We start from the raw sequence: 22,883 nt of genomic DNA on the forward strand, positions 1-22,883 counted from the left end.
ATTTATTATTCTCTCTTCTTTTAATTCCTTCATTTAATTTTCTCATATCATTTATTAAGGACGATTTTGTAAAACAACTCATAATATCTTTTTCCTACACAATATTAATTGCATTTCTTAACATGTGTAAAATGCTCAAAACGTAATACAATTTGGGACTGAGGGAGTAACACTTTAAACCTCCTTGAATTCAACAAATTATTTCCCTGCAACAAATCTGCTTCCATAGAAAATTAAAAAATTAAGTCAAAAAAAAAACATACATTAGTTTCAATCACAAAAATTATGTCAACAAAAAAATAGTAGATTCGAGTGGTTGGAACGAAATCCAGAAAGATCGGTGTCAAATTCTTAAAACCTCGATTAGTGATTCAGGGAACAAAATCAATCGATTGTTGTAAAAGAATAACAAAATTGAAAGGTTTTCCGACATAAAGGATTCCGGCAACAAGAAAGGATTTCCGGTAACGCATTTGTTTTGTCTCAGAACTAGTGAAAGTGACTATTGGATTTTATCTTTTATAAAAGGGTAATTTAGGTAGTTTGGATCAAATCTTGGGATCAAAGAATAAATGTAGGGGTGTGGGGTAAAACTTCCAATGCTTCATCACTTGGATGAATAAGGTTCCATCTGGATAAACAACTTATATAGATGTTTATAGCATTAGAGCTTATATCATAAGCTCTTATATTTGATAAGCTCTTTATGTTTGGATATGTGTATTAAAAAGTACTTACATAAATTGAAGTGTTTGGGTGTGACAATTATAAAATTTTAAAATATTTTTAATTTAACAAGAAAAAAATCAAATAATCAAACCACCATTATCAAGATTTTTTTTTGACAAAATTAATCAAGATTATAATATTATATATATTCTAAAAAAATGTATTACATCACAAGTATAAAATATAATAATATAAATATAAAGGTTAAGTTACGTTTGTAATTTGTATATTAAATGGTGATTGTATATAACGAATTAGGCCCCTTTCTCTACTCGTCACAGCAAAAGATAATTACATATTAAATAAATTATAGGTTTTGAATAAAGTGGAATGCGAGAATCGAAGCTGGTGACATTATAATGGCATAAGCTCCGTATTATATACAAAGCTTAAAATTTGGGCTTATTAAAATATGGCATAAGCAGCTTATGAAATTATGATAAGCTATTTTTATTGATTTATCCAAACGTCTTAAACAAAATTATGAGAGTAGATAAACTTAAAATAAGCTAATCCAAACGGGGCCTAAGTAAAGAAATTGAAAGTTATAAACTAATTGTGAGGGGCGGATATGAATATGCAAAGTTTTTTTTTTAGGGATTAATAGGCAAAGTATAATGCTCTCAATATTCTTTCCTTTGGGGTGGCGACAACCCATCCTGGCTATAACCTGGTTTGGCTCGTGCCCATACTTATAAAGACATTGTCCAACATATATTCCTTAGTGTAGAACTCGTGACTTGGTAACATATTGTCTAATTGATCTTGAATAAATTCTGATATAATATTAATTTTTTTATATATAACTTAATACATCCTTATAAAATTGGGTTTAAAGGTGAAACTAACCTCATTTATAAACATATTGTTCGGTCATATCTCATTTAATGCGAGACTATGCTATTCCAAAATCAAATTCTAAAAATTTATTAGTTTTGTTTACATTAAATTTTCTATTAGTTGGACACGGCAGTACCAAACTTCCGGAAGCATTAAAAAAATGTCATAATTCACTAGCACAAACTAATCCCCTTGTGGAGAAAGAACAAACTTTTGGGCTTGCACTCTTGTAGTACTACTTACAACTAAGCCCATTTTGCGTCTAGACACCATCATAAAATGAAAATTCCTTTTCTTACATCCATTGTTTCCTAAAAACACATTAAATGGCCAAAAACATCTCAGCAGTAGTTAATTACCGCTGACTTATAACTAAAGGGAAATAGTCACGAGTGTCTAATGAAAAAATTCAAGAAATTATGAATTTTTTGGTCATTTCCATGTGTTTGTAGGAACTATGGATGTAAAAATAGCAGGTGAATAATGAAAATCACATTTAAAAAAAAAAAAATCATGCTATATATACAGCAGGGGAAATCATCTTGAATGTTTCAGAAAACAAGAAATGACGGATCAAATTTTTCTATTTAACAAAATTGATGGGCTTGGATGCATAGTACTCGTGAAAAGATTCATGTCATTTTTAAAGCGTCAAAAACAAAAAAAACAAAACAACAAAGATATAGATCTAAAAAATGAGTTTTGAGTTGGTTTATTTTAGACACCTCTATAAACATTGAAAGGATCTATAAAGTTTTGTAGCATTGCGACTAAGCCTTGATTTATTTTAATTTTTCAACCAAAGCGTTCAAAATTGTAATTTTGGTCTGAGTAATCATATACTCACTGATCAAATTTTGTTCCCTATTTTTTCTAGCATGTTTATAACATCATAAGATCCACCACCACTAAAATTTGGAGTTTTTAAACGAAAGACAGATTAATTATGAATTTTCATTCCTCGTGATTATGAATTTTTAAAACTATTCATAATTAATTTGTTCCTCGTTTAGAAACTTCAAAAATTTAGGAACAAAATTTGACCCATGAATATATGTTTACTCGGAACAAAATTGCAATTTTGCCCACTTTAGTTGAAAAATGAAAATATATTGAAGAATAGCCTGAATGCTACAAAACTTTACAAAAATCAACTCAAAATTCATTTTTTAGGTCCAGATTTTCGTTGCTTTGATTTTTTGAGTCTTTGACGGAAATGAAAAAAATAAATAATAAAGGACCAAACTGTTATCTAAAACTAAGTTAAGAGACTAAATGTGTAATTTTACCTTCTTTTTATTATAAGGTCATTTTTCAAACATCGTGTATAGGACATGGTCAATTTTAATAATTAATCCTAATTTTTTTTACGATGATTAGATTTATCATTCAAAACGACCTAACGATGCAACTTGTTTTTCGTTTGACTTCCATTCTTATCTAATTATTTTTTATATATATAAATATAATCCATCAATATAAAATGATGTGGATTAGTCCTTAGTCTTGTTTTTGTTTTTTTCTTGCTGACAAAAAAATAAAATAATTATTTGACATGTCAGTTCATACATCACCCTCACTCCAATAAATACATAAATGTATTATTGGCAAAGTAAATAATTAACACTTTTTTGTTTTTAATTATAAGATCATTTATAAAAAGAAAATGGTGTCCTCAAATACAAGACTCGCTATAAATTATTAGATGTATTTATTACTTTTTTCAAATATATTTTTATTAATATTATCAATTTAAATATGAACTTTTTATGTTTTTGGCGTTTAAAAATTCATATTTAAAATATATTTGAATGACTAAAAGTCGGAGAATTTTTTTAAAAAAATTAAAACGAAAAATTGATATATATATATATTTTAACGAAAAATATATTTAACCCTTTAAAATATACGATGATGAAAAATTTGTTGTATAATATAATGGATGGATGGAGGATACTGCTCAATTATTGCAGCCATTGATGATGTCTCACACTCTCTTATTCCTTCTATTTTTACAAGTTGTGTCAGCCTCTCTCTAAATTTTGAAAGAAGATCAAGAGAGTGAAAAAGAATATTGAGAGAGAGAGATAGAGATTATTGGAAGAAAATGATTCAATTTGAAGCACAAAAAATGAATATAGAAAGATGGGGTAGTTAAGCCCAAGGTCAAGGGTAAGACCACCAAGCAATACCATTATAGCACCTAGAGTGGAGGTTCCTCATAGTCATATTCAAACCACCAACGTATAGGCATAAGGATACAGGCAGACTAGTGAAGTTTACCAGAGAAAGATCGGAAGGAAATGATCCAACAATACCATTAAATAATGGCGTCGTTCAAATATTTATTCAACATCACTAAGGTATGTTTGGATGAGAAAAGAAAGTGAAGGAAAAGATAGTAAGAGGAAAGATTGTTAAAGGAAAGAAAGTAAAAGAAAAGTGAGAGGATTTTCATGGTTGTTTGAAATGAGTGAAAATAAATAGAAAGTGAAAGGAAGGAATGAGTCATATTTAATTAATGACATTTATACCCTTATATAATTTTTTTTATCTATTATACGATATCAATCTAATATAAAAAATTATTTTATTGTAGCATATATGTATAAATATTAACCATTTGCATGTAATTTTTCCGATACGTGCAGATATATTTTTTAAAAACGGTACTTACAAATATACAATTATTATATTAGAGATTTGCTAGAACAGACCCACTAGTTTTTATGTGGAAGTGTTTTAGCAAGTAATAACTAAAAAGTTAATAAATACACCTTAAGGTGTATGTTGCTATAACACACCTTCTAAATAAACAAGTGGGTGTGTTCTAGCAAATCCTATAGGCATTTGCTAGAATACACCCTACTTATTTTTTAGAAGGAGTATTTTAGTAAATAAATAACTAAAAAGTGATTAAATACACCTTAAGGTGTAGCTTTGCTAAAATACTCCCACATAAAAATTAGTGGGTGTGTTCTAGCAAACCCCATTATATTATAATCTCAGTTAATATATATTATATAAAATGATTTTGGGTTTTTCTCCCCTAAATAAAGTTTTGGGCTTTGTGTCTTTTCACCAAATATATACTTTCTCTAGTCTTTCTCACCAATTTGAAGAGGATAGAGAGAGGATTGCTTTTTGACGTGGGACCCATGTAAAAGCTTCTTTCCTACCTTGTTTATAATCAAACCAAACCATAGAAACACTTTCTTTCTACAACCTTTCTTTTCTGGTAGGTTTCCTTCCTTTGTTCCAAACAATGCCTAATAGAATGTTTAATGGGAATGAAATCTTACAATGTTGTGCAACATACAATGGATAAAAAATAAGTAACCTTGGAAAATTGGCACAACTTTGAGCATAAAGAAGGATGAGATGGAACTGTAGGAATTAAAGTTGATTATGAAAGAAACATCCATTATGAGTGAGAGCCAACTAGAAGTCATGAAGTTTTTTTTACAAGCTTAATGATAACCATGAATTTTTTTCCAAGATAAAATGTTGTATATTTAAATAAGTCATCATATACTATTTAAGATAATGTTATATTTTCCTTCAAAAAAAAAAAAAAAAGATAATGTTATATTTATTCTTTAAAATAAATGTTAGTCAAACTAATCGTTATTCACGATAGACGTTAGTCAAACTATCTATTCAGAGTACAATACATTCTCACGTTCTTATATGTCAAATTGTGCTTTATTAATACATGGTAAAATGAATACTTAAGTGTTGCATATTATTCATTCATATATTGGCATATAGATCTCTTGCTGATATGTAGATGAATATGTTCGAACTGACGAAAGCACTTAAGTTGAGTGCATAATTAGCTAGAGATCATTTGTAAAGGGTATGAACAAATAATTTGAGGTTGAAGGCCTAACAACCATGATCTTTTCATTGTCAATTATAATTGAGAAGGGCATGTATATTTCAAGTATGTTAGGTTGTATTGATTGTATGTACTTTAGTCTAATATTAGATTGAGAATCAATCATGCATGACATGTACATTTTATCGTTTTCTTTGATCATTATTACCATAGCCAAATAAACAAGATAAGCCCTTTTAAAAGAAAGATTTGGAACCTACACACAAAAAGAGATTGATACTTGATGTGAGCATCATGATCATACTACTGTTGAAAGGAATGTGATTCAAATTCAGAAAATGACATTTCGAGCAACGTGTCAATGCCCTATGATATGATTTTTCATTTCTTGGACAAACGTACACGGAGACGAAACCACATTGGTTCTATTATTCTTCTTCAAGTCTTCAGTTCAATTCTAGAGTCTACATATTATTATTATTTGGCAGCAGACATTGTTCCACATTTTAGCTCAACCAAATTCATTGTCTCTCCATATCTACCACATGCTTTTGTTGGCATTAATTATTGAATTTCAATAATGGATTATATATCACAATGTTGACAATCAATCCCTTGCCTTTTTCCAGTTTGCAGACAAATGTCAAGTTTGATCATTGATCATATATAACTCATATTGATGATAAGAGTATGTACAAGAGTAACATTAAACCCTTCTGAAAAAAAGACTAAAAATTATTTAATCAAGATCTGAAATATCTCATCACAATCATGTCTTGTGGTTTACGTGATTTCTAGTAAAAGGTTTATGTACCTATGTTAAGAAACAAAAAAAGGCTATGTAATTATTGCATTAGCGAAAGTGGCAATTTGTATTTTTAAGATAATTTTTTCTTTTATAGAGTCAGTCATTAATCAAATGTTTTTAAAATACTTGCTCGCAAAATCCGTAAATTATTTTTTTTTAGAAAAAATCAATAATTTTTTTTAATATTGTTGTTCATGTCCATTTTAATCTTGTCAATAGTTTTTTAGGATAGTCAGAGAAATAAACGTTGCTCTTTTGGCCTCAAAAAATGTGTTAATTGTTTGGGAGAGATAACTCTTGAACGACCTTTTTTTTTTTCTTTTCATTTTTATGTTTTTAAAAGTTTCAGAAATTAACTCTCAAATGTTATTTTTAAGAATAAAGGGAAAATATGGGCCAAATTAAAGAGAAACCATTCAAAAAAATAAGTATACATGCATTGATGAGATGTTCATTGTTAATACCATAAAATCACTTTAGGTGTCATCTCCTGCTAAGTAAGTAGTCTCATTTTCGAACCGAATTTTAGGTCCAACAAAGGGTCCACTTCATGCCTCTGCTCGAGAAAGATCCTTTCATTTTTATTTTTTTTTGCTTAATTAAAATTTTGATATCCTATTTTTACTCATTCATTAAATTGATTCGTCCATTTTAAAACCATTCAGTTTTGATTCCTCCATCAAATTTTTATACTTCAAAAATGGTGAAATCTAGCTTTGACTATTGTTATTTTGCTAAACTTCAGTGGATAGTGCATTTCTTGTTTCTTGTTGGGTGTATGTGGCACACCATGTTTGGCCTCGCTTCCTCTCCATTTTGTAGCATTCTTCATTATCCACGTGTCCCTTTCCTTTGATCATACTCCCTGATTAATAGATGTTTCTGTTCGAGGAGCTAAAAACATGGAACACTAGTTTAAAGGCTAAATTGTTAAGTGTAAACAGAAATAAATGATCAGTTTCTCTTGTATTGGATGCTACAAATTTACTTTTTAGTAATATATATTATACACTGTAATTTAGAACAAAGACTATGATGAAATAATCGCCCATACTTGGGGTATGCCTTCAACAAAATTGGATGATTTTGTTGATGTTGTTCACTCTCGAGAGTTTTCTTCTCCTTATGTGTTGTTTGTTTTATACTTTTTATCCCACAACATTTTTTTAATAAGGTTTTTAATGAGGTAGAGGTTGAGTTCCTTTTTAAGTATTCTGATTTAGGTTCTGATCTTGTTTTCTAAATGTTATGTATTTTCATTTTATTTTTTAATAATTTTTTAGAATGTTGTAAATAATAGACGACGGATAAAAAGTATCAACCAACATAGCTGAAATAGTTTATCATGTGATGTATTTGCACTTTTTTTTTTGTTAAACAATATTTGGTGAGTGCAACACAAAGTTCTTCGAATAGTACTTCTCCTACTACAGAAGCTCTTCTGGTTCTTGCCGTAGTTCTTTTTCGGTAAAAAAGAACCATGGTTAGCTTACTTTTGCTAAAATAAAAAATCAAGCAGTTTTAGCAATTTTACTTTTACTATAGTATTATCAAAATTGATTCCAAAAAGATAATGTTATCAATTTTACTATCTCTCTTTTGATAAGTTTATTAATTTATACGAGTATAATAAGTATTCAAAATCCATTACAAAGAGAAAAAATTATATTACCTCCGTCCCTAACTAAAAGATTATTTTGAGAATTTTTTATTCCTTTTTACAAGATTTTTTCTATTTCTAACTATATTAATTATTTTTTTATTTACATTCCTCTATTTATTATGCATCTTTTTCTTCAATCAGCGATAAATAGTATGTTGAAAACATAAACTATAACTCTTTCTCTTAAAGATAAAATTGTACTCCCTCCGTTCCTTAATGTAGGCACTCATTCCATTTTTCACATTTCTTAAGAAAAGTTGTCGGTGTAATTAATGTGTCTGTTTTGTGTGTTAATATTACGAAATAGACATTTGTTTGTATGTGTATTAAATTTGACTTTTCATATTTCAAGACAAAATAATAGTATTAATTAGGGATATGTTTAGGAAAAAATAATAAATGTATCTAGTAATTTAAAAAGGAGTTTATATTTAAGGACAAAAATAAAATCAAATGGATACTTAGATATAGAGACGAATGGAGTAAAAAAATAGTGATTTCAAAGAACATTAATATAAATATCAACTTTCTTAATTTCCGTGATTATGACTTAATGATCTTATATTCAAGGACATATTAAAGACATTACAATCGACAATTTCATTGGTCTGAAAATGTAATAGAGCGGTGGATTGCTGGAGTGAGTGAAAGACACATTCACCACAACAATGTACGACAATGCTCGTATCAAGGTATGAAATGATGCGTGCTTAATTTCTCAATCGCAGCTTATATTTTAACTTTGATACCAATGCTCATTAGAAATAGGTGTTCTCCACAGGATGAATATTGTTTGTGACGATAACCGTATTCACATTATTGTGGATTTGTGGTAAAAGAAATGCAGGGATATTTGATGCGCTAAGATTTAATGTGTATGACTTTTGTTAATAAGACCTATTTTTATTTTGGAAATTGTTAAGCTTAGAAGAAAAATAAGTCTGGCAATTACATCTTCCTCATGTTGAAAATTAATTTGTAATTGTTGTTTCTTTCTTATTGGAAATATAGTCTCGTTAGTTAAAATTTAGTTTGTTAGAGTTTGTTAATTTCTCACGAGTTTTTCTTCTTCTTCTTTTTGTCAAATAGTCTAGCAACTAAACTGACATACGATTAATCTAGATCGAAGTGAAGATTTCGTTGTACAAACTTCAACCTATACATATTAATGTCCCTACAAGTAATTTTTCACGAGTTCGATATAGAGATTCTTACGTGCCCATTTACTATCTTATAATCAATAATTTAATATTAATTATGAGGATTTTTCCTTTCAATAAATGTTGTAAGAGCATCCATAATAGTGACCCTCAATTTTGAGGATTTAAACGGATCTCACGTGGATACGTCATTTATTTATAATTTTTTAATAACAGTAACTTATAAACATTCAATCACTCCAATGCGGCACCTTCGACAAAAGTTTTAAACAAGTCTCATCAATAAACAAATCATGTCAAATAAATAGTGCAAAATGATTAATTTATTGAAATATTGTGGAATCCAATTAAGAATGAGATGCTTCATGGGTCCTAATAAACCCAAAAAAAATTCCTCGATGAAGATATTTATTATGTATTAGGTCTTGGTTAAGATCTCAATATTGAGAATGGTTAAGAGCATTTTTAACATCCTCATTAACATATTATTATGAAGAAAAAAAAATCTAATATATATCCTAATGATGGACCCTTCAGAATAAAAATCTAATCTTCCCTAAAAAAAGATAAAAATCTAATCTAATGATGTTCCGCACCAACCTGTTAAGAGATGAAAATGACCTTAGAAAAAAGCATCATTAATCATCATCACAAATCCACGTGAAGGTCAATAATACTTAGCCTGGCGATGATTTATTGCAATGCAATATACTATATGGAGTTAATTAGGAATTCTCTTCTTTTATGTTGCATTATTATTCTTTTCATTTTTTGACAGATGCATTTTTTTTAGGAGTTGACAGATGCATTATTCAATTCATATTCAACCTTCTATTATTTTAGATGGAAAACATGTATGCATTTGAGTACGTGGTTTAGATAATTTTAAAGAAAAGAAGCGTGGGGTGTTTCAAATACAGGGGACAAAAACAGATGACATGTATAATATGGATTTAATTAATATGTATCGTGGTTAGTGTAAAATTATTTTACATATACATTAAACAACATATTGTCACATTATTTAATATAATTAAAAATACATAAATTATCATTATTTATTAATTAACATAGCAATACATTATAGGATGTACATGTAAAACATTCTGCAGTATTGGTGTCTATAGAAATTAAACTCATAAAATTATAGCCCTTGGTAGACATTTATATGAGATGTCCACTTACATATCAGAACTATTGGATATAACGGTAGTAAAGTGGTTTATAAATGTTTTACATCCACAATGAAGTATAAAGAGGTGTTTGTTTGAAGGTTAAGAATAACATTCTCAAGAATACATGGTTAGGGAATGATTATACTCATGTTTGTTATGAGGTTTAGAAAAAAATATTCCTAGATATAAAGGTTTGTGAGAATGAAGTAACTTCTCATAACTTCCATTATTCCCATGAATTTATTCTCATGTAAAGAGGTGAAAATGTGCATTCCCACGATATTCTGCCTAGATTAAAAAAAAAAATGTAACTTCCAATTTTCCTAAAAATGTCAAGTTAGTTAGTTGCCAAACACTTATTTTAATAAATACTCATGAATCAAATTTTCATATTTTCATTCCCATGTATGTTATTCATGGGAATAATTTGTGTTTCCCCAAAACAAACGCCTCCTAAATGAATATAATGGTACCAATATCGGTGTATAAATGGAGTATAAATGCTTTTTTTTTAAAGAAGAATGTGGTATAAATGTTATACATCAAAACTATATTAATGAGATGAGATGTCTATTTATACACCGAAGGAATGGATAAATTTTAGTTGCATCTCCAATTCGTTGAGTCGAAGAAATACACGACTTGTTAATACGCAGCACAAAAGAAACGAGGAATGATATATAAACACACATTTTTTGACACAAAAATGACATCAGGGGCAAACTCGTAATTTCCAATAAAATCTAGGGGTATAATTGATTTTTCAGCTGCAACCCCTCTTTATCGTCTTCCTCTTTTTTCTCTCCCATCTCTGAACTGTAAACACAGTTCAGACCTTACCACCGCATTTTTCAGCCGTCGACATCAGTCACCAACCCGCCGTCCTAATCCACCACCGAATCGCAACCTTTCTTCTCCAGCTCGTCAATCACCACCACCAGTGAGAGAGACCGCCGCCGTTCATAATCACCATAACAAATTTGAATAGTCATGCAAATTTTAAACTACTTTTATATCACTGATTAATTTACAAAACCATATACAAAATCATATAAACATAAATCTAAATCTAGATTAAGCAAACTCCAATTCAACCACCGCAATCAAACGGTAACCGCTGCGGTGATGGTGTCGGCGACGATGATGATTTGCGATCTTTGCGAGATTCCGACGTGGAGGAGGATTTTCCGGTGATGGATTTGTGGCTTTTTCCGGTGGATCTCATTGTTGAAGATGAAGTGAGAGCTATGAGGGAGAAACTACTAGTGAAGGGAGTGAGAGAAAGATACAGTAACAACAGGGAAAAAAAACAGAAAAAGTGAATAAATGAAAAATACCGCATAAAAATATAGTGGTGTCTGTATTGTGTTTGTTTTTTTTCGTGTTCACTTATCATTGCTATCATTGCTGAAAGAAATACATTATCAATATCCCATCGGGGTTCGAACCCAGACACTCCACTTCTTCACAATTAAATTGTGTGAGCTCTAACCACTAGGCTACTTAACCAAAAAAAAAAAAACATTATCAATTATAAGTTATTATGAGTCAACTCTTTATCAATTGAATTATAAACTCGATTGGCTATTTATGTTCTGTATAATTGATAGGTAGGGTGTCATATTTCAAAACCTTCTGGCTCTCTCAAAAACAAATCCAAATGAATCATTTGCCTAAGATTCATCTCATCCAAATCCAGTCTTTATCTTCAAGTTGTTGGAGGGAGGAATCTGAAATTGATTGATTGAACCCCACCTTTAAATGGCGCCATTAAAGTGTATGCTCAAATTGGACCCATGAGAGGAAATATATTGAAAACACTTGGACTTGATATTGAAATGAAGATATAGTTGAATCACCTGAGTGGTGGTGGTGATCTAATTAGTGATTAGTGGTTCAATCTTCTGCCTTCAACTCCTTCGTGGCCATCTCAATTCTTTCCTTCCTCCATTGTAAATCGGTTTGTTTGGGACGCGAATAGAAAATGAGATAAAAGTTCGTATGTGTTTTTAAGGGATGTCCCCATTTTCTCTTTCCTTAAAATAATTAAATTCATGTCTCTCTTAAAGGTCATTAAATCCATTGTACACCTACTAGTTTTGATAAACTAGTATTTTAACAATACATTCAACCACTTTTTAGTTATCACTTCTTAAAATATTCATAAAAATAAATAAGTATATTCTAACGAATCTTTATATGATCGGTAGCTAACTTATACGATTTTTAAAAGAAACTCCCTTTTGTTTTCAATCTAATCACGACACATAAATAAATTTATTCTTTTTTATTTTCACACATTTCCGCAATTAAGTGTTAAAAAAGCTTCTTAACATTCCTCATGTTTTGAAAATTTGTTTTTAATTTGAAATTCGGTCGGTTAGAAGCTAAACAAAGTTGGAACAATAGTTGTTCCTTCATGAGTTGAATTCAGATTCTTCTAAATAATATTTTTTGATGGAACCTCATGAGTTCAATCAATCAATTGATTCATTTGATGTTTGAACTGGAAAATAGGGAATATTTTAATGCCCCCTTTGATCATCTAATGTATGGTGAATTATTCGATACATTAACACTTTTGTTGGATATGATATATATAATTTTTTTGTTAAGTGATCTAATGAAAATAATTTAGAGTTAAGATGAATAAATTGAATATTCGAAATTTAAACCCTAACTCATGCATATTACAATCCATTGTCTATTCTATAATGACTATCATATATGCTTACCCAAATTGATATATATGATACCTAACCTAATAGACGAATAATGGCATGTTAATTTTTTGTATTTAAAGTCGTGTTAACAGAACTGCAGGTATCAATTAGTCGTAAAAAAAAACTGCATGTATATATCAACAAACAAGTTCTCCTTAATACTTCTAAAAAAAAAAGTTATCCTTAATAATTTTATTCTTCTTTTATCAAATAAATTATTTATATTTTTGTAAAAGCATATATACCTACAAAATCTTAATGAATCAAGCAATTAAATATGCATGTTGTACGAGTCTTATCTTATGAGTTATGACTAATATTTTTGGCTGGTGCACGTCCAGAGTAACCCTAAAGCATCTTTATGTGTTGTCACCCAAATCATCCGAGGAATACTACAAAAAACCATAAAGACCTTTAACCCCACCAAACTTCTCCCTACTGATGCCAAATTCACGGGTTAAGTCTTACCGGTGGTTTAGTGAGTGGATCCATCCAAAAGATTTGCATGTGTCACTCATTGTCTACACGAATACTAACATCTCATCTTATCATGCATATAGTGTTTCACTAGAGTTACAAAAAAAAAACTAAAAAAAAATACACTTGGTCATCAGAGTTGTTTACGGGTGAATGACACTATATATATTAATTTGATCAAAGATATGTCTATAATCTATAATTCATGTAATTTTAAAGACATACAAGATTAAAGAAGAATTAACGAAACCCAACTCAATTAAATTTAATTTAATTTGTCGTCACTTATTACTATTTTGGTGGGCAAATATGGACAAACCCATGTGCATGTACACCTATCATATGCTCAGGCATATTGATCATTACATTTTGCTATTTTCCGCTCCAACTCATTATGTTCTATTCTGTGTGATAGTATAAAATTTACTTAAATTTTTCCGCCTGTGTTTTACAATGTTCGAATTTGACCTCTCAATTTTCAACTACTCGATTTTGACCCTCAAAGTTTCACAATTGTTCGATCTTATCCCCGAAGATTCAATTGCTCAATTTTAGCCTCTCAAGTTAATCTATTTTGTATTTGCAAGTCCCCCATTGAGATTTTGACCGAAAAACTCAGATATGCTCTTTCATTTGCTAAATGTTTGATTCTAGTTGATCACATTTGAAAGACAAAAATTGCTTTATTTTTTTTTAAAGTGCATTGTGACATACATTTTATAACGAAATATGGGTAAAAGGAAACGAAATAAAACAATATAATGGGAAGAAGGAAACGAGAAGAAAGAAGAAGACAATGCAGAATGACGACGATTGTTCATGGTGAAGGAAGGTGGGCAATTGTTCAACTAGGACCGTTCAATGATAATTCCTCTCAAAATGTGTTTTCTTAATTTTGCTATCACATAAAATATTAGAATCACGAGACGAGCTGTACAATTTTTCTCCATTTTTGGTACTCCAAAATCTAGAAAGTAGGAAAAGAAATGGACACAAATGAGAAGAAAATTAGGGTTTTGAGTTAACAACTAATAGATGAAACTTAACAAAATTAGATGGAGTTAATGAAAAATTTGGTGCAGATGATGATGAGTTGTAGGGTAATGATGGAAAAAGAGCGATGAGAAAAGAAGAGATGATGGAATCACGTTTTAACCTTTGATGGGTCAAAACTACATTTAACCTTTAAAAGGGTGATCTTTGCAACGAGGAATGTCGACATAAGAAAAACATGCAAAATAATGAGTCGTAAATTCTTTATTGATGAGAGTAAATACATTCAAAGAGTCAAATTCTAAATAATATCTTTTCTCTCAAAAATAATAATAATATCTTTCTAGTAATTTTATAAGTTGATAATAATCAAAGATTAGGTTGTTAATAATATTATAAAGGTCTATTATAAATGGGAATAATTTTTTACTTCGTATGAAAAAAATACACACTTACTAACTTAGACTTTAATAATTTTAGGTTAGTATAACTTAACAACGTCTTACATACATGCATATGAATGAATACATATGAGGGAGGAGATTTTTCTAAGAGAGAAAAATAGAAAAGATACATAGGAAACATAGAGACGAGAGAGAGGGAAATAGAACAATAGAAATATGAGAGAAGGAGAGAGATATGAGAGAGAGTCAAATCGGTACATTATATATTAAACCTCTATTTGAGAAATACAAACGATCTACTCGCATATCACATCCCATGAACCCAAGCTCCCTCTAGGTTTCCACTTCTCTTCGTTCACACAATTTTTTATTTGTGTAATATTCATTCATTTACGCAATTTAACATCCCATCAACAAAAAAATATCACCACGTTAATTCAAATATCCTCACGAAGCATTTTTCACTTAGAACCATGACATGACACAGTCTAAAGTGTTTACAAGCAAAAAAAAAAAAAAAAAAAAGACAAGATATAATGCGAATTTTACGTGGAACATAAAAATTTTCCACAACGAATATTGTGTCAAAGCACTCACCTCAATGTAACTATTTTAAATTTAAACTAGGTATTCTCTGCATATAACATCAACTATAAAGATTAATTTTTCGAGAGCTTTTGGAAACTTAAATGAGTGGTTAAATTATTTTTCAAAAGTCTGAACCTTATTGTAAGGCTAAACTCGAGTTTAAATTTAAAACTTTAGTTAAACTAAAAGAGACTCTCATAACTAATGCGTAACTATACAAGTATGCATGTTAATTAAGTAAAGTTTTGTTTTAAAAAGAAAAGGGAATTAAGCAAAGTTAATATAGCATGTACTATGTGTTTCTGCTTATATTGTAACCTTCATTGGTTGTTATTTTAACCATATTTCGTGTCGGCTTTGCTCAGTTTACACACAGAAGAAAAATAAAAAGCTGTTTTGCTTTTGTTTTGTTCTCTGTCACAAACAACTTAGTTCTTTTCTCTCTTGTTTGATCCCAACCTTCTTCATCCTTTGTTTTCTCAATCCCCACAAAAACACTATTTACTTACCTACCTACCCATTTTGGGACACTTTTCTCTCTTCATGTGTCCACACAAAAATACTATGATTATGTTTGTTGGGTTGATTGATCTAGGAGGGTAAGTTTTTGCAAAGTGCTCTTTTTTTTTTTTGGTTCATCTTTTTTTTTATTACTGTTTGGTGTTTGCTATTATTGAAATAGTTTTTCTTCTGCACAGATTTTGCTGAGGCAGATGTTTTAAGCTGAAAAGGTTGGATTTTTTGGCGTTTGGGTTTCTCCAACCATAAAAAATTCCATTTTTAGGATTATTTATTGGATACCCTTTTCAGCTGTGTGAAGGAAAGTTAAGTTAGTAATTGGATGCATTTCAGAGAAAAGGGTAAAAGGGTCATCTTTTTGTTGATTCTATTGGATATTAGTGGATAAATTTGTTGTAGGCAGTGTTTGTTTGGAGATTTTTCAACTCCATGAATTGAAGTTAATACTATATTGTCTTGTTCTGTGGAAAACTTGAGCAACAAGTTCAAATCTTGCTAGTAGAAAAAACCAGGTGTTGAATTTGTTTGGAGTCTTCTTTGTTTTCTTAGGTCATAATGAAGGCTCCAAACAATGGATACATGCCCAATTCAGGAGAAGGTGTGTTCTCTCTTTCTATCTATTTGAGCTTTTGTCTTCTATTTATTTATTTATTTATTTTTCCAATCAAACATGATCCTGCTCAGTTACTTGATTATTTTCAAGGAAGATGCTAATTATATGTTGTCAAATTGATTTAATAGTTTTTTCATGGAGAAAAAAATATGCATATGTTTTCTTTGATGTGATGAAGGCAATAATTGACTAATTTTTCTTCTGAAAATTGATGAAGGGAACTTTTTTCCATCTCAATTCTCTTGTTACTGATGTTTACTTTAATTTTTCTTAATTCACCATGATTTGAGTAATTTTGGTTCATGGTCTAGTCATTAGTCTTTAATCGTTGTATATTTTTTCCTTTCATTGTTCTTTATGTCATATTTTATTCTCTTCTGAATTGAAGTAAAAGTCTAATTTGCTTTTGATTAATGTCCTTGTGTGACTTGTTTACGTATTATTAAAAAGCAGCATATTAGTTTGGTTTGCAATAGAGTGTAGTAACAGAAAATTGTGAAAAATGGTCAATTGTTGCTGTCTTAGTTTCATTGGAAGAAGGAAAAGCATTCATATGTTTGTGTGGTAGCTTTCTGTGAGAATCTGATTCTGATTTATATGTAGTCAGAATTTGAAAAAGAAAAGGATTTTCACCTGAATTTGATGACCTTCTTAGCATATTCTTTATGGATCTACTGATAATATGCTACTAATAATGCAAGATCTGTTTCTCTTTTTGGCACTGAAGAACTTTGTTTCTTTGTATTTTTTATATTTCTCCGTGAAGTTGTGTTTCTCTGAGTTCTTGAAACTGTATTTTATTGTGTTTTATAAAACATGGCTTCTATAGTTATGTCTTTATTCTTTCTGTCTAATCGTACAAATAAAGAGAAAGCCTATCTGTATGTGTCTGCTCAAAGGAGTAACATTATGTTTATTTTGACAATAGGGGAAAGGAAGACCATCAATTCAGAATTATGGCATGCTTGTGCTGGACCTTTGGTTTCCTTGCCACCCGTTGGAAGTCTTGTGGTTTACTTCCCTCAAGGACACAGCGAGCAAGTATGTTTCTTAAGCAATGAATTCTATGAGCGTCGTGGGATTCATATTTCTGTATTTTGGTTGCTGATGAAGTCTCCTTTGACTACTTTAACTTTCAGGTTGCGGCTTCCATGCAAAAACAGACCGACTTCATACCCAGTTACCCCAATCTTCCATCCAAGTTGATTTGCATGCTTCACAATGTTGCCCTGCATGTAGGTGCATTTTCTGCTTGTGATGTGGCTGTTATATACAGTTTATGATGTATATTCCATCAACTTGTGATTTATTGGTGATTTTGTTTATTTTGGAGCAGGCTGATCCTGAAACTGACGAGGTCTACGCACAAATGACACTTCAACCTGTAAACAAAGTAGGTTACCTGCTCAATTTGAGAATTTGTTATTGCATCGCATGTTTAGTTCCTTACTTTTCTTTGACATCCTCTTCCAAGCTAATGATGAGTAACTATACCAAAGATTGTCTCATTTGTCTCTTCTGCAGTATGACAAGGATGCAATATTGGCATCAGATTTTGGTCTCAAACAAAACCGTCAACCTACCGAATTCTTTTGCAAAACTCTAACTGCTAGTGACACAAGCACTCATGGTGGATTTTCTGTTCCTCGTAGAGCAGCTGAGAAAATATTCCCACCTTTGGTGTGTATACAACATTCTCATATCTCTTGATTCATTTTCGCAAAATTTGGTAGAGGTTTATCTGACCCTTTTGGTTTTTCTTGTCTATGCTGACCAAAGTGTTTTGATAGGATTTTTCCATGCAACCTCCCGCTCAGGAGCTTGTTGCTAAAGATCTACATGACAATACATGGGCATTTAGACATATTTATAGAGGTATTTCCACTTCTATTTTAGATATTCTTCATTCATTGCCATCTTCCAATCATATATAATCATTAGTATAGTGTATGCTTTATTGATGCACCAGTAGTATAGTATATGCTTTATTAATGCACCTTTACATTCTATCTTTCTAAACCCTGTAGGCATATATTATCTTGTTATTGGTATGACAAAGGCATCACTTTTGTAAAAATGAAGCACATACTAAAAATTGAGACTGTCAATACAGAAGATTTTTTTTTTCAATAATCTTAGAACCATCTTTTAAATGATTTGACCAATATAAAAATATAAAGCTGTGTAATTCATGTGTTATGAAGTTTGAATGCTGAAATTGATAGACCATTGGCTACAGGGCAACCAAAGAGACATCTGTTGACTACTGGTTGGAGTGTATTTATCAGCACAAAGAGACTTTTTGCTGGAGATTCTGTTCTTTTTATCAGGTAAGATATATATATATATCTTTTGTGTCGGAATTTCAGAGATTTTTTAACCACAATTTCTGAGCAAATTTTTGTTGATTACTTTTAGAGATGAAAAACAGCAACTTCTTTTAGGCTTGAGGCGCGCTAATAGACAGCAGCCAGCGCTTTCTTCATCAGTAATATCCAGTGACAGTATGCATATTGGCATTTTAGCTGCTGCCGCTCATGCTGCTGCAAATAACAGTCCATTTACTATATATTACAATCCAAGGTAATATTTGGCATGTATGTGTATTATCATACATAACATGGAGTGGCATCCATTGAAATATTTGTGACAGTCTCTTACAGAAAACGGTCAATTTAACAGGGCCAGCCCCTCCGAATTTGTTGTTCCATTGGCCAAGTATAACAAAGCCATGTACACTCAAGTGTCTCTTGGAATGAGATTTAGAATGATGTTTGAAACAGAGGAGTCTGGAGTACGTAGATATATGGGTACAGTTACAGGAATTAGTGACTTGGATCCTGTCCGATGGAAAAATTCACAATGGCGCAATCTTCAGGTATTATTAAAAGGTGTATTATAGTACTTGTTTTACTGTAGTAATACCGAACTTCTTTACGAGCTTATTGGGGAGTTTTTTTCGGACTATTTACAGGTTGGATGGGATGAATCGACAGCTGGTGAACGCCCAAGCAGAGTTTCAATTTGGGATATTGAACCAGTAGTGACTCCTTTCTATATTTGTCCACCTCCTTTTTTCAGGCAAAACTTCCCTGGCCACCCTGGCATGCCAGGTAGTAAGAGTTACAGTCTTAATTCATTAAGCTTTCGTTGAAAAGTTCTTGCTATCATGTCATTGGTTCTCCAATAATTTCACTGTTCCTATAATTAACGACCTGGCGTTAAGAAAGTGAAATCAAGTTTCTTGTGTTAAATGTTTAGTCTTGTTTTGCAGATGACGGGTCTGATGTAGAAAATTCTTTCAAGAGAGCTATGCCCTGGCTTGGAGATGACTTTGGCATGAAGGATGCCTCAAGTTCAGTCTTCCCTGGTTTGAGTTTAGTGCAGTGGATGAGCATGCAGCAGAAAAATCAGTTTTCAGGTGCTCAATCAGGATGTTTCCCATCCATGCTCTCGTCTAATACTCTGCATAGTAATCTTAGCACCGATGACCCATCCAAATTATTAAGTTTCCAAGCTCCAGCCCTCTCTGCACCAAATCTTCAATTTAACAAACCTAATTTACCAAATCAAATCAACCAATTGCAACAGTCCCCAACATCATGGCCTCAGCAGCAACAGCAGCAGCAGCAGCCGCTGCAGCAACAACAGCAGCAGCAACAACAACAGCAACAGCAGCTGCAGTCATTGTCACAAATACCAATGAACCAGTTCCAGCAACAAAGGCAACAGCAGCTGCCTGAATCACAAAATCTGACACTGCTACAACAACAAATTACTCATCAGCTACAGAAACAGCCACAGTCATCTCAACATGCTATTATGAATAATGGTGTAGTTGCTTCTAACCAGATTACAAATCAGTTTCAACAACCGCAACCACTAGCTTACGCTCAGCTTCAGCAACAACAACAGTTGCTCCAGGGAAGTATCCCACTCCAGCAAAGTATCCAATCAGCCAGTAAGAATGCATTCCCACTGACATCCCTGCCACATGACTCACAATTTCATCAACAGATAGACCAGCAAGCGAGTCTCTCACAGAGGCAGCAGCAACAGACACAATCACAACAATCTTCACTGCAGGCGCTGCAACAAAGCCAGCCACAGAGGGTGCAACCAAATCTTCAAGCAACTCAAATGTCTCAACAAAACACCTCGGAGCAACAACTGCAGCTACAGTTTTTGCAAAAATTGCAGCAGCAGCAGCAACAACAACAACTTCTTTCGACGTCTAACCCACTTTTGCAATCTCAGCTTCTACAGCAACAAAATACTAACCAACAAAACCAGCAATTATCACAGCTTCCTATATCCCAACATCACAATCAACAGTTTGGCAATAATGCATTTTCGACGGAGAAGCTTCTCAACAGCAACAATTTGTCTTCTTCGTCTCTTATGCAATCACAGCAGCTTTCTGTGAATCAAACCCGAAATACACAGAAGCCACTCACAATTACTAGAGTTCCCTCTACACTTACAGATGGAGAGGCTCCATCATGCTCAACATCGCCATCTACTAATAACTGCCGTATAACTCAACCAAACCTCCTGAAGAGAAATCAACAAGTACCAACTACAATAGGCGGGATCTTGGCAGTGGAGCCCACCAGTAATCTGATACATGACCTTCAGAGTAAGTCTGACATGCATATCAAACACGAGTTCTCAAATGTAAAAGGATCTGACCAGCTAAAATATAAAGGTACAACTACTGATCAACTGGAAGCTTCTTCTGGAACATCATACTGTCTGGATCCTGGCAACGTTCAACAGAATTTGCCACTATCCAACTTCTGCATGGAAGGGGATGTCCAATCAAACCCTCGAATCAATCTGCCGTTTGACTCTAATCTTGATGGTCTAATGTCTGATACTATGCTTTCAAGGGGTTTTGACTCTCAAAAAGATCTTCAAAATTTGTTGTCTAATTATGATGCTGCTCCAAGAGACATTGAAACCGAGCTGTCCACTGCTGACATCAGCTCACAGTCATTTGGATTGCCAGACATGTCTTTTAAGCCTGGTTGCTCAAATGATGTTGGCATTAATGATACTTCTGGGGTTTTGAACAATGGCTTGCGGGCAAATCAAAATCAACGAATGCGAACATATACTAAGGTTTGTCATTCTACGACGACTACAGATCTAATGCTTTAGCATTGCCTGTTATTTTAAATTTATTCTTTAGATCATGCATTCAAATGCTATTCAAATTTTGTAGGTTCAAAAGCGTGGCTCTGTTGGAAGGTGTATTGACGTCACCCGTTACAAGGGATATGATGAACTCCGGTATGATTTAGCACGAATGTTTGGGATTGAAGGGCAACTAGAAGATCCTCAAAGGACTGACTGGAAGTTAGTATATGTGGATCATGAAAATGACATTCTTCTTGTTGGTGATGATCCTTGGGAGTAAGTAGTTATTTCCTTAACTGTTTGTAGACTACTGTTTCTGCAAATTTACTTTGTTTTCTTGACCATCAACTTATAACCTCTTGCAGGGAATTTGTAAGTTGTGTTCAGAGTATAAAGATATTGTCATCTGCTGAGGTGCAGCAAATGAGTTTGGATGGGGATTTAGGTAATGTTACAATCCCAAATCAAGCATCCAGTGGGACAGATAGTGGCAATGCATGGAGGGGACAGTATGATGATAACTCTGCAGCCTCATTCAATAGGTGAGGATGTCAAATACCGAAATTTTGTAGCAGTCAACTCATTCATTGAGTGGCAGAGAGCCAACTTAAACCTTTAAAACATCTGGTTGGTTCTTCTATTATACATCTCCAATGGAAAGGAGATATATTCATTGCAAATGATGCGGTTGACACAAACTGCGTCATCTTTGTTTCTATCATTACACGGTGAGAAGTTTAGTTTAGATCTATTACTAATTTTACAGTTACAGATCCTACCCTGGAATCAGCTTTTCTTTTGAATGCTGGATTAGGATTTTTTTTATTTTTGCATGGTACAGCAGTATAGGTAGCTACTGTATTATATGATGGTTCTTGTGTGAGATTGATTTTTATTTACCTCTACTTAAAGTGATGGTTAAAGTTATATACAGAAATGAGGTATCTAATGATTACGTAAACAATTAGTATGCATGCCAATTCTTGCTCTTGTGCATAGTGTCTACACTGTTCCATGGCCGCAGTTATGGAAAAAGTTTAATATGAACGTAGAAAACTCAGTTTTTTCAACCTTTCTAATGTTGAGCATATTGCACTTCAATTTCTGGTTAACTCTATCCAGGTGATAGAGGCAGCTTTTACATCATTTGCCTTTGGCGTCTGCACATTTTTTATCTCAATAAAAACTTATTTAGTCATACAATCAAG

At 31.9% G+C, this 22,883-nt stretch overlaps 1 protein-coding gene across 2 annotated transcripts; it reads left to right on the forward strand.

Annotated features, from left to right (window-relative positions):
- Window positions 1-15,696: 15,696 nt before the first annotated feature.
- Window positions 15,697-22,655, forward strand: LOC11445778 (auxin response factor 19). Of its 2 annotated transcripts, XM_003609922.4 has the most exons (14): window positions 15,697-16,000; window positions 16,100-16,518; window positions 17,462-17,574; window positions 17,673-17,768; window positions 17,870-17,926; window positions 18,058-18,213; window positions 18,324-18,408; window positions 18,773-18,863; window positions 18,952-19,116; window positions 19,216-19,411; window positions 19,508-19,646; window positions 19,808-21,657; window positions 21,761-21,951; window positions 22,041-22,655. In XM_003609922.4, the coding sequence occupies exons 2-14, from the start codon at window positions 16,476-16,478 to the stop codon at window positions 22,219-22,221; spliced, it is 3,363 nt and encodes a 1,120-aa protein (XP_003609970.1). In that variant the 5' UTR covers window positions 15,697-16,000; window positions 16,100-16,475; the 3' UTR covers window positions 22,222-22,655. The 2 variants fall into 2 exon arrangements, with proteins under 2 accessions (XP_003609970.1, XP_024638199.1); XM_024782431.2 differs by lacking the exons at window positions 15,697-16,000; window positions 16,100-16,518; window positions 17,462-17,574 and having other exon boundaries at window positions 17,683-17,768; window positions 18,033-18,213.
- The last annotated feature ends 228 nt before the right edge of the window (window positions 22,656-22,883 follow it).

The sequence above is a fragment of the Medicago truncatula genome, chromosome 4 (genome assembly GCF_003473485.1).
Source record: "Medicago truncatula cultivar Jemalong A17 chromosome 4, MtrunA17r5.0-ANR, whole genome shotgun sequence".
NCBI lineage: Eukaryota > Viridiplantae > Streptophyta > Magnoliopsida > Fabales > Fabaceae > Medicago > Medicago truncatula.